This window comes from Lepisosteus oculatus, chromosome 8, assembly GCF_040954835.1.
Source record: "Lepisosteus oculatus isolate fLepOcu1 chromosome 8, fLepOcu1.hap2, whole genome shotgun sequence".
Taxonomy (NCBI): Eukaryota; Metazoa; Chordata; class Actinopteri; order Semionotiformes; family Lepisosteidae; genus Lepisosteus; species Lepisosteus oculatus.
The window spans coordinates 52189296-52202168 of record NC_090703.1 but is presented as its reverse complement, the minus strand read 5'-3'; the positions used below and the strand labels follow the sequence as shown (position 1 = coordinate 52202168).

The 12873-nt window shown below is 43.5% G+C and overlaps 1 protein-coding gene across 8 annotated transcripts in view; it reads right to left on the bottom strand.

The window, feature by feature from the left end:
• Positions 1-12873, bottom strand: part of enox2 (ecto-NOX disulfide-thiol exchanger 2) — a 187275-nt gene that overhangs the window by 50276 nt on the left and 124126 nt on the right. For all 8 annotated transcript variants that reach the window (XR_011190298.1, XR_011190299.1, XM_069193814.1 and 5 more), the window contains one exon: positions 689-820. Coding sequence is in view for 6 of the 8 variants with exons in the window: in XM_069193814.1 (XP_069049915.1) it covers positions 689-820 (132 nt within the window). In the remaining 2 variants the exon portion in view is untranslated. The remainder of the gene's footprint in view (positions 1-688; positions 821-12873) is intronic.

The window sequence follows — 12873 nt, the reverse complement described above, 5'->3', positions numbered from 1 at the left end:
GCTACTTTGCCTAACAGGTGGAAGAGCTAAGCGGACAGGTCTGAGACAGTCTTTACCTGACAGACGTTTTTCCACAAGTACTTGGATTAAGGCTGTTGACCCCTGAGCCTTTGGTAAGCTTCCCTCCGGCCTCCCTATATGCACTCAGCCTCTCACTTCTCGAGCTGGTCTGCTGTACTGGGGCTGCTGCTGCAGAAGGCAGGAAAACCCCCTCCACGTTTCCCCCCAGACCACCTGTAGACAAGACCGGAAGGGCTGCTGTCCATCAGATCTTGTGGCCTGCCTTTATATTTTCACCACAGGACAAAGAAAGGTGACCAATACTGGCAAGTGAGAAAACACTACGGATACTATATGTATTAATCCACAGGTATGTCTGCCATGACTGTAAATGAGCTTCACATCGTAGTGGAGTTCCAGGTCTTTGCTAATGTCTCCTTTATGGTATCACATAGATTCACTGCAGTCTGCACATCACTGATCGAACCTGGCACAGTATTTTTTGCTACACTAAGCTACAGGCCCAACTGGACAGTCTGAGACAGCTGCGAGAGTGGCCTGAGCCAACATGCAGGAAGTCTTATGCACTGTGAAAAGAAGAAACACCTGAAGTACAACACAGTTCCAAGCTTGGTGTTGTGCTGGGTGCACTTCGCCCTGTATTGTGGCACCACTGGCAATCCAGTACCTGACATGAGTGGCTGCCCCGTCATGCCCATTGGCGGCATCCCTAGGTTGTTCATTGCTGTTGCCCAGGCGGTCGGATCAGACATCGGCATTCCCATCTGGCTGGAATCCATGGCCATGTTCCGGATGCCTTCTGTGGAGACAAAAGCGCATACGCAGTTTTAATAACTGGCTTCACTTCTACACGAAGCCACAGTTTGTTCACATTTTCCACATGGCTGTGCTAAGGAGCATCCTCTCTCTACAAAGCAGCAGCCTCAGCGGTCTCCTAAAAAGAAATGTTCCTGGTTTATCTTTCTTCATCAAGCAATAAGCAAGCATACTGTCCATAAAGAAAAACTCTAGGAAAAAAATACTGGGACTAATCTGGGCCATCTACAAGGTTTTTGTTAGGACACTTTTCTATTGAGTTAAGTATTTTTTTATTTAAATTTGTCCCCTGACACTCTCTGTCCCCATTGTGCATGTTTGTGCCAGAGATGTTACTTCTGTCGTCCCAATGACATGTTTAAAGAAAGCAGAATGAATGAGGTGCACCACGGGCAGAGGAAATAAGGGCCCATCACTGCCACACCAGCAAATAAACGATAAGAAATTTAATTTTTATGCTGTTTCCGAGAACAACAGTGAAGCTGAGACAAAGGGTACTCCCCTGCTCCACCAGGGTGGACAACCCCTGAAGATCATTCTTCAATGGCAGGAGAGGCAGAGCTGTGGTGCTAATCCTATCCCAATTGTTCAAAATAAGCATTTTTCAGATACACACACAAAACACACAGTGCACAGTCATCCTCCACCTTTACCACTTACAACGATCGAGCGGTGACTGTGTTGTAAGAATACCAGACAGGGGTCAGTTAGAAAGAGCTGGGAAGGAAATTAAATCTACTTTGCCGCCTGTCTTGTAGAAGACAAGATACATGAGCCACGGACACCACAAACTAATAGTTACAGGGCTTCCTGCATTCACCTAGGGAGGTCAGAAAACCAAGGAGCTACACAATTAGTGTGCAGTACCTACAGTACAAACATCTCCAGGGGGGCGCCCCCAAAATGTCAGTGACAACATAATAAAAGAGCTTTGCGTCAAATGTTAAGCAGGATGTCAATGTTAAAGCATATTGCTGACACACACGTAAAAATCAAAGTGACGGCACATAGCATGTGTAGGTACACTTCAACAGGTTATGCAGTCGATAATGTAACAAGTCTCATTTCTCGCAGTGAGGAGATGGTTTTCAAGGTTTCACAGCAGGATGGTGCTTTACTGTGAAGAGACCTGGGGAATCTACATTTTGCCCTGGATTCCTTCCATAAATGTCTGGATGAGATCTTTGGACCAATTAGATGCTACCTGGCAAATGAGCTGATGGGCTGAGTGGCTCCTGCCTTTCATAACCTTTCTGATGTTCTAATGTTCTTATGAACAATAAATCCATTACAATCCATTAACTGGTAAGAGAGCCTGTTAAATAAGTGCTAATGCTCTGCTGGCTAATCCCATTCACAATACACAAGAGAAAGAAAAACAGAAACAGAAAAACTGTAGAGGAGTATGTTAATTCGGCACAGCAATCAGCAAATTAACGATTCTGCCTTAAGAAAAACTGGCAGGTACAAGCATTTCAAACAACAACAGCCCCTCTGACATCAAAAACACTGCTGTCACTACTAATGCCGTCTACAGACACAGCCCGAGGTATCAAGGCTGCTATCACTGTGTAAATCAGTTAAAAGCAGGCTGAATTGTTTTGCCACAGCTGCTCAGCTGTAGTAATGAAAGAGTAATGCTGTTACCTGTGCTCGCCCCCACTGCCATGCCAGGCTAAACTATATTCCTTTACACACACCCATAACAGAGGCAGCCGGGGAGGGTGACAGTACTGTACCACTTCTGTGTTTCTTTTTCTGAATCTGTCAAGCTAATGTCACCGATGAGAGTTTACGTTCTCAGCACCTAATTCTTGCCTGGGAGAAGATTACTCTTCTTACACTAAACACAAGCAGAGACAGTGAAATTTCTGCAACGGTGTTCAAGAAACAAGAGTAGGAGCTCATGAAATTAATTACCCGGCAGCGAGCAAGACAAACGTGCTGAACGGTCCCCTCTCGTTTGTATGTTTCTTCTGTTTTATGAGTTTTATAGGTGCAGCAATGTTATCATTCTGAAGGTTTGCTTGTGTAAATCCATGCACACCCATTGCTCTGCCACTCCCTCCCAGCACTGCTCGCCACGCGGGGAGTTTCCTCCAGTTAGTTATTTGACAGTGTAGCAGTATGTTTCATCTCTGAGTCTGTATTTCTGGCCTTCTCAAGCGGCCATGCAGTTTCCCAAAAAATGGAGCAAAGGCCAATGTCCAATGTAAGCAAAGATATGGTCGGAGAAGCTCTCTTCTGCTCCATGAAGCACTCTGCAAGTCAGCAGTAATTTTTTAGAATGTATATGATGACCCTGGTGAGCGACTCGGCACTACAAGCATTTCATTGCACTTGTACACATAACAAACAAGCTGAGCTGAACTGTGTTACAGACATATTAAAAGCAAACAGTCCTGTGGAGCTACAGTATGACCTAAAATCTGACGTCTCCACTCAGTAATGTGTCCAAATACCCAGTGTTAAAACTAATTCATAATTACATTTAAAGGTCAACAGAGGGCATAAAAAACAAAATATTCTGAAAGTCAAGACTTTTTCTTCACTTGAGTTCAAGTGTGGCTGTTTGATACTTGCTAACCCATTGTACCCAACTTCTGCCCTTAGGCAGCAAAAAAAAATATAACGATTTTAAATCAAGTAGCTGGCTCAGCAAGATCCATTCGGACTGGCATAGTTAGCACAGAAGTGCTGACAGGGCATTCTCCTAAAAGGTTGAAGTAGTAAGTTGTTGTGTGCAGCGTCACTTCAGTCAGAGCACTGATGAGATATTTCTAATCCAGCTGCTTGGGCTGTGGGCCCTTTCTGAAGACCTTTACTAGATTACTTTAACGAGCAGATGGTCTAAATGCACTCTTGAGCTGGGCATTTTTAATAATGGACTACTGGAAAATTTCCAGGATGCTGCATGATTACAGAACCAATCAATCTTGTTTTTTTTAATAGAGCACCTCTAAAAGGGGCACACCATCTCTAAGTGCTTCAAATTGTTAAGATCAAAGAGCTGTGAATCTTTTCTTCTGCTTTCACACAGCACTCTTATCTCCCTCTACCTCCCCCATCTTTTCATTTTTCTTTCACTCCCTCTCTTTACATGTCTCTTTCCATCTCCATTCCTGCTTTCCTCCCTCCCCCCCTCTCTGTGTATTAGAACAACAGTGACACAGAGCTGGTCCCTGCTCTGGACGTGAAAACTGTGCTGCAGTGTTTACTGAAGGTGAAGTCAAATTAGAGCTCTTTCTAGCCAGAGGCTCCTCAGAGCGCTACAGAGAGATAGGGAACATCTGCTTTCACATGTACAAGGTTTAACAGCAATGTGAATGTGATTACAGGATCTTTAGAAAAAAAATGTCAGGGACTCAACCAGGTTCACACCAGGGCCACAGGTGGTTTATATAGAATATTGGAACACAGAGAGAAGCTTCTCTTTAGCTCTGAGATTTCAAAAGGGAGCAAGGAAAGCAGCCCACATTTCACAGTATGCAGCAGGGCACTTCTGTACGAGTAAAAACATCATCAGAATATCAGACTTTGACACCACACAGCCATCTCCTTATTGTCGTAATTATACTGCATTTCAGATGTAGCTGAATTGAAGCCCAGGAGTATTTGTTACAGATGCATCTTGATCCGAATTGTCAGTATTGGGAGCACAGCAAGACTGAATCACAGCCTAACTCATCCTGATCAGGCCTTCCACCTCATTCACAAGCACCTGCATCTAATGACAACACAAACACAGGCATAAGCACACTCATGGTCTTGCTCAGGATTAACAGGGTTTCATTAGCCTGCTGCTTTCTGATTTTCTTTTACTTTTTTGCTCTCATTTTGTAAACAAGCTTCAGGCATTTTTCATTAGTGGATGTACAGCAGCACATGAGAACAGAGTGCAGCAGATAACAGATCCACTCATTTCAGATGAGGAGTGACTGAATCACGAGTGCTCACAGGACACGCAGTGGGGTCTGTGGATCTTCCTCCACTCGGGGGGCTGCTATAGCCCTGTGGGACCTGTGGTGGTTTTCAAAAGACGCCATGATGTCAGATCTGATTATTTAACAGAGCCCTGGTATCCACCAACACCATGTGCAGAGCTGCACTCCGCTTCAGCCTCGGTAGTTTTAATTAGCTGTCCACCACAGAAAGGCCATTTGAAAAGAACGGCTAATTTGCAATGGACAGTTCTTCGGTTTACATATGATTGTTGTTTTCTTTTTGTGATAACATACTAATTAGGTGTCTTCAGGCAGAGTTAGATTAATCATGTACAAAACAAAACTAAACCGATACCGTCTTGCATTCTGTATTACACACGACAAGCGTGTGTCATTTCTGGGAGCTTTACAAGTGAAGCCAGGGCACTCTGGTTCACCATGCAGAACTAGATCTGTTGCTTTTTTATCTTATTAAGCTCATAAGGCTGTAATAAACAAGCCATCACAGGCATGAGCTTCAAGGAGCCAAGCAAAAGGTGGGAGGCAGGACATAGCCAGAACCTTAGATAATATACACTGCTTAGAAGTCAGAGCACTTGCTTTTGTAGTCTTAACCAGCTGCTAAAACTGGTTAAAGGAAAAGTAATTGTAAAATCTGAAGCAATCCACCCCCTATGGATAGGAGCTGCCCTTCCCTGGAGTACAAGAAAAAAAAGCAAAAACCAACACGAATTTCACCACCTGAACACCTCTAAAAAGCTAAAAAACTGCCCCCCCAATAAATGAATGAGCAGAAAAGGGCATTATCAACCAATCTGTTCACTAACACTTAAGAGTAGTGCAAAATATGCAGACATCTGGGGGAGACTGTGCAGCTGGTGGAATTGCACATTTTATGGCACATAATCAAATACATCAGCAATGAGGAACAAAAAGCTGGTGATTAACATCAAAATATTTTGGTCTAAATCCAACATTAACAGAGATGTTCAGATGTTCTACCCCCACTAGTGCGACACCTAATCCTAGCTGATACACCTGAAAGCAGGGTGCAAACGGAGTAAGACAGATAACTTACCATTCTGCACAGACATTAGAAGTTGTCAAATTAGACATCAAAGTTCCTGCACTTCATCGCACAATTAGCGGGTCTTTACAATGTGCCGGTGTGGTTCCCAGAGGATTGTGGAAATGGGTAATTGAGTTTGAAAGATACAGAAATCAGTGTTGTGTGAACTCTAAAACAAACACAAGCGGTTTAGTTCTGCACCCCTGCAATGTGGGGCGCTGGAGAGAGCTGCCCAAGAGGCGGCCAATGATTTTCAGCCGTTGAGTGTCTGGGAATCAGCTCAAATCACCAAGCGACACATAAAAGATCCTATACTTATGTGAATCCATTCAAGCTGCACATATTCAGTGGGCACAAGTAGAAAGTAGAAGTGGAAGTACCTTTAAAACCAAGAACAGGAAGTTGTGGGAGTCTGGAACAGGCTACCCAGCTAACTTCACATGCTGTTGAAGTCGATACCCTGCTTTTTATCAAGACACTGCTGGCTGAGATCCTGGGATCAATTCTCTGCTAATTACCAAATGGGCTAGACGGACCAGAAGTCCCCCTCTTGTTTGTAACTAATCCTATGTTGTTCCAGACTACTGCAACCCTTTGAGTAAAAACATGGCTCCTGTTCTCAGTCTTAGCTGTGCCTTTTTTGCCTGCCAGCACCATGGACAAAACATTTATCACTGACAACATGAGAGTTTTATGAGGAGTTTTCATGAGCTGTACTGCTTCTACAAAATACTGAGCTCTGAGGAAAATGTATTAGTGATTTATTAATATGCAAGAGTTTCTGGAGTAACAAACTGAGCTTCTCCATCACAGAGACATAGCGTGACTGCTCTCAGCATCTCCTCTTCTCTGGTCATAAGATGCAGTAATAGTTCCAATACCAGGCAAACATATATACATACATAAAATAAGTAAATGAAATATCTAATTCCGCTGCACTTGAAATGAAAACCAGCCTGGCCCCTGCTCCAGACTTTTAGGGAACAGCCATTGATATCCCCCTCTGGTTTCTCTGTATTAACATCAATAAGACAATGGATAAATGAAGGCTGGATAGCCAATCAATGCGCTCTGAATGAAGGGCATGCTTATTAAATGATAAACTGCTATTTCAAACCCTCCTACACAGGCATTGATTGTGACATGAAACCCCATAAAAAATCTATGTCTCCCCTTTCCTGAAGCCTGCAATCTCAGTTTTCCTGATACAAACTAGCACAGAGCGATACACTGTTTTTTTCATAGCACTCTGGCCTCTGGATGGGAAACTAACGGCTGTTGTTCCAGCTGCTGGGGAACTTGATGGCACTAACAGCATTATAAATATGCCACTGAACTCATTGTTATTTTTTATAATTAAATCCATGTGTGGTTTTGGCTCTAGGTCTATAACACTGGTGTATAATGTTTCACTCTTATCTTAAGTATTGTAGCCTAGATAAATACACCATTTGATATCTAAGAGAGCAATTGTCCAGTTGTCTTTTCACAATGGTTAATCTTATAAGAGCAATTTCATGGAAAGACAGCAGGACAAACACAAGGTGACACCAAATGAAACGTGCTTTCCTCTGTACTTCTGCCTACATGTTCTCCAGCCATATGAATTACATATAATCTGACATCAAAAGCTTCAATATTGCAAAGATTTTTTTCCCCCACATTTTACAGTTTTTTCCTTTTCAAAGATTTCTGAAGAGGCTGACACACAGAGATTTATTATGTCTAAATTACACTTATAAATATCTCATTGTGCACAAAAGAAAGTCTAAGAATTGATTTATCAGATCTCTCAATTTGCCACGTGTCATTTTATCTGAAATTGACTAGGACATGCTGAACAGATTTTTTGAACTCATTAACAAAGAAGAGAAAAAAGGTTTCCACATGGAAATAAAACACAACTATTCGAACTTGCATGATAAAAGTGCAGGATTACTAAGGAATAGCATCTCAGAAGATCTGTTCAGATCTTTTGCTAACATTAAATATTTAAATATTCATAATATCATTTGCTGTTCTGGTAAATATTTGTGAATCACTAAGCTGATATTAATAGAATGTGGTCACTCTTTTTGTGTTCCATTACTTTAAACAGCATCTTGATCTTCATCTTGAACACTTAAGGCCCTACTGGGACCATATGATCTCATAGCTGGTTAGATTATTTTCAGCAGAACACCCCCAAAAAAACAATATTTTTATTCTGAGCAGATCCAAAACAAAAAGAAAATAAAATCAATATTTTATTCTAAGAGAGCACCAGGATACTGCTGAGAGGGTCCACATTCTAGTAATTCCTTAAATATAGTGTATACAAGCATTCACATATTTTACATGGCACAGGTGGGGGTAATCTGTTTCCAGCAGATTTGGATTTGATTTGATGATTTGTCTGTGAGTAAACACCTGAAATGGTGAAATGCCAGTAAAACAATGGCAAACTTGAGTGGCACTAGTTTACTGGACCCCAAAATAGGATATTGGTGAAAAAGCATTATCCCACCTTGTTTTCAGTAACAATTTATAAAGACCTGTGCCATTAAAGACTCTTTCCCAACCTCTCTCTGTATTTATTAACATACGTTGCACCCAAAGCATTCAAGGTCTTTCAGAATGATTTCTGCAGTACACATAGTGTCACTCAAGGCTACCCTATCAACCTAAAAAAACAATGAAAACAGGGTTCCATCTGACGATTAGTACTACTTGCAATTTTTGTAACAAAATAACATTCAAATGAAGACAGGATTCTTGCAAATTAGTTCAGTGATAAAAATGCTGCTTTCATGCCTCCCAAGAGCTGTTAGGCAGCAGGAAGAGAGCCGTGCACTGGCACAGGGAAAGAGCAGCCGCCTCTTGACCCCTGACCTGCAGGGGGAGGCGCCCCTCTGCTGGGGCTGATGGACAAGTCTGCTGTTGTGGAACCATCTGGTCGCGGTTCCCTCTCAGCCCAGAGCTCCCAAGCTGGCAGTGTGCTGCTTACAGGGAGGCAGCCGATCAATAAAGAGGTCACCCCAGTGGTCACCCCGAGCCACCCCTCTCACACAAGCGCCTCCTGCAGCGGCATAAATGATTCTCAAACAATAACGCTGCGAGCAAAGTAAATGCAGAGCTCCAGGGCTCCCTGGCAATCGATATCTGCCAGAAACATCGCACGCACCGCTGAGCAGCAAGCGCCCGAGCTCCCGAGCGCCCGAGCTCCCGGCTGCAGTGGCACTGCCCCTCCGGACTGCACAGCTCAGCCACTGCGACCCGCGCTGCAGCCACCGGCACAGCCTCACACCGGCATGCGGACAGCAGCTCTCACCACACTGATCACGCCAGCTTGGTTGGCATCTTCTAATTCTGCTGCTCATTTTTAATAGACGCATCAAAAGTAAGATTCTTCTTGCTTCCCATGAAGAGGTGAAACACAAATCCCAGGCCACCTCCTTCCTCTGCTGCAGACAAGACACTCGAACCTTCAGTACCAGCTGTGACCCCCTTGGGGAGAGCCCATTGTCTCTGCCCATAGCGGCTTTTCCATCAAACATTAACATTCGTCCGCTGACAAAAGACTGCTTCAGAGAGACTGCAAGCCTACCGTCTGATTGCAAGCCCATGCTTTTACGTGCTTTAAAACTCACTTTCTTCTTCTTTTAAAGTTGGTCAGCATATATCTGGTGGCAAGGAAGCTTTAATCCTTTAATGTAAAAGCAATTTTTGCAAAGTTTAATTTGTTTACAAAAACATCACAGAAAGCACCATCTTATTATATTAGTTTTTAAGATTATAAAGGCGACAAACAGCTGAACTTGAACAAAAGTTTAGGATGGATGTCTGTCAGTGAAGAACTGAGTACCAATGTGCTACTGAAAGAAAGGTCTTTTAGGAATGAGACTAATACTTCAACTTTCAGCAATTTGATTTTCTGTGTACAGATCCTCGACTCACTGCCTCTGTACCACTCATATACCTGATCTTAAATACTTCAGCTTTATCCTTTCAAAAACACTGCAGGCAAGCATGTGAAGAATTCAAACCTAGAGATTCAAACCATCTGCATTGCAGTCCCATGTCGAACAAACATGCATGGAGGACCACATCCCCAGGTTGTGGGCAAGACAAGTAATGGTGATTCAGTAGTGCCTTGAAACAGACAGACTTGTGCATCACTATAAAACACTGCAAATAAGCAAGGCTGGAGCTGTTTATTTATTTAAACAACTCTGTTGCTTTGATTTTGTTGGCAACTTCTAGTTTTTTTGCAGGCTGTACAGTCAGGACTGACCGTGGCCAGGGAGTGTCTGCTGAACACTGTCAGTAAGCAGCCCCAGCCTAACTGCAGCTCACACAGTGTGGAACTGGCATCCTGCACGGAGCAGAGAGTACCCTCGGAGTCTGGCATAATTCAGTCTGGATACGTCCACGGGGCGACCCCTTTGAAAATCTCCTACCTGCTCACAACAAAGGCCCCCTGGCTCAGACAGAAGTGCAGGTGCAAGCTCACAGCAGTCAGGGGTCCAGGGCGACAGCTCCACTGGTGAAGGAAGGTTCTTGCTTTGTATACAATCACCACACAGACCTTCAAGCCAACAAACTGCCTCACATGAGCTCGAAGAGCCCGAGCACACAGCACAAGAAACCACTGTGCGCATTTGTTTCCTACTGGCAGAGCACATTACTCTGAGTGTGACAATTACTTTAAGGTCTGAAAAGAATGGGTTTAATTTACTTGTTCTGTACAAGAAGAATTAGCACAACAATCCAAGGCAGACATCAATACCTTCCAGGACATTAATATTTAGCACTGCCTTTAAAAGAAAGCAAAGGACAATGGAAGGCAGTTCTGCTTTCTTAACATTTTTTTGTAGCCAATATTTGATCATAAATATCTATCAAGCAAAGACAGGATATCTATGTTAAGATTACTTAGCAGGTGTCCTATTAACATAGTTTTGTAGGGATTGCTTTTGAGGGAGCTTGTCTCTATTCTGTTGGTGCAGTTAATTTTGGCTGGCAGCCCTTTAGGGAAAACTGAGAGAGCACAGATTAGGGACAGGTTCAGTCTCTCAGCAGCTGATGAAAAGCCAGCAGAGTGAAAGGGCATAATAATCTTTGGAAAACCTGCAATCTGCAGTCCTTGTTAGATTCAAGCCTGCAGAATAAAAAGTCTTTTATTTCAAAAACTCAAAAGCCATAGCCCCACAGGAGCCAAAGTCCCTGGCAATGAAAGGGACCAAAGCTTTTGTTTGAGCAGTTTCAAAATCAGCAAATCCCCAAAATGCTAGAGTTTGAATTAGGCAATCCCTGAACTGAAAGCTGCCGTCCTGTAAAGGAATCTATAAACTCCTCTGCCATAACAGGTAAACACAATGCGGGATCCATCCTTATAAGGAACCAGAGGAACCAGACTGCAAGTCAAAAAGAAAACCTACAAAGTCTGCAGGTGACCTCTGCATGGTAACTACAGCTGAACAGAGCTTAAGATTTTACAAATATCAAAATGCAAAAAATGCAAGCACTTGTTCCCTGGGGATAGTGTGGGAAACAAAATTAGGAAATTTTAGATCCTTTTATTCTGCAACACTGCTGGGAGAAACACAAACATATAGATAGTCATTTTGGTAAAACAGAGCATAGGAACATACCATTTATATGCAACACAATGTTTCGGCTGTGTCACCCCCGAAGAAGGATCCATAGCTGTAACATTGTGGTTTTCTTGTTTTTTCAGAGTGGAATAAACCTTTACTTGTTCCTTTGCAACCCACACATACTGATGCAGCTCCCTACTTGAACTACTGTATATGGAATGCATTACAAACCTGAGGATATCACAAGACACAGAGCACTACCCCGGCCCCCACCAGCCCCGGGCCCCCTGATAGTCTGTCCCTGTCCTCCCTCCCAGGTGGCTGCAGTGTGCTTTGTTTGGAAGTCTGCCCACCAGTTCCCACTGCTCCATTAGCCAAGCTTGTTCCTGGCAGACACCTCTGTCTGACCCAGAGCCCCACCGTGTCACCCCAAGCCCTATCACCTGCCCACTGAGAGCAGCCACACTGCTCCAGCCCACACTCTCTGCTGGCCCAGGGACTGCTCACACACACACATACACACCTGTGGCCCAGGGACTGCTCACACACACACACCCCTGTGGCCCAGGGACTGCTCACACACACACACACACCCCTGTGGCCCAGGGACTGCTCACACACACACACACACACACCCCCCTGTGGCCCAGGGACTGCTCACACACACACACACATTCACTGCTGGTCCAATGACTGCTTCCCACACACACACACACTCTCACTGCTGCTCACTTCTGGTCCAATGACTGCTCACACACAGCTGGTCCAGGGACTGCACTCACACACACACACACACACACAGACACAGACACAGACACACAGACACACACACACACACACACACTGCTGGTCCAGGGACTGCTCCCACTGCCAGCTGCCAGTTATGTAATTATACCAACCTGTTTTCAGAAGGTATATTTTGTAAAAGCAAATAAAAATTAATAGGGCTCTTAAGAATAAATTTAGTCATTACCTGTGAAAAAGGAAAAACATAAACAAAATTAATATATAGTCATATCTTCCATAAGAGATTTGTGTTTGGTTTTACTTCAAGTGTAGAAAACCAGAACAGAAAAACAAACTGAGCTCTATAACTTGGTTTCCATACACAAGGTGTTTAATAATTAACCAGCTGGTCTGGGCCACTTACCACTCTCACATGGGTATCTGACAGTTTGTATCATTAATCGAGATTGCCTGTAATGCCACTGTCCTGTAACATGACATGTCTTGGTTTTTAAAAAAAGAATGGGAAAAAGTGTGATACTCCACTGAACACTACCTCCCTGCTACAGAGGAGCCTACTTACAAGCTCATTGCAGATCAATGTCTGATTTGCAGCTGTTCTAGATAGGCCAGCAAAAGGGAATCCGTCTTGTTTTTTAAAGTGAAATGCATGAAAAAGGGCAGTCCTACAGTATTTCATTCCACTTGAGGCTTGTAA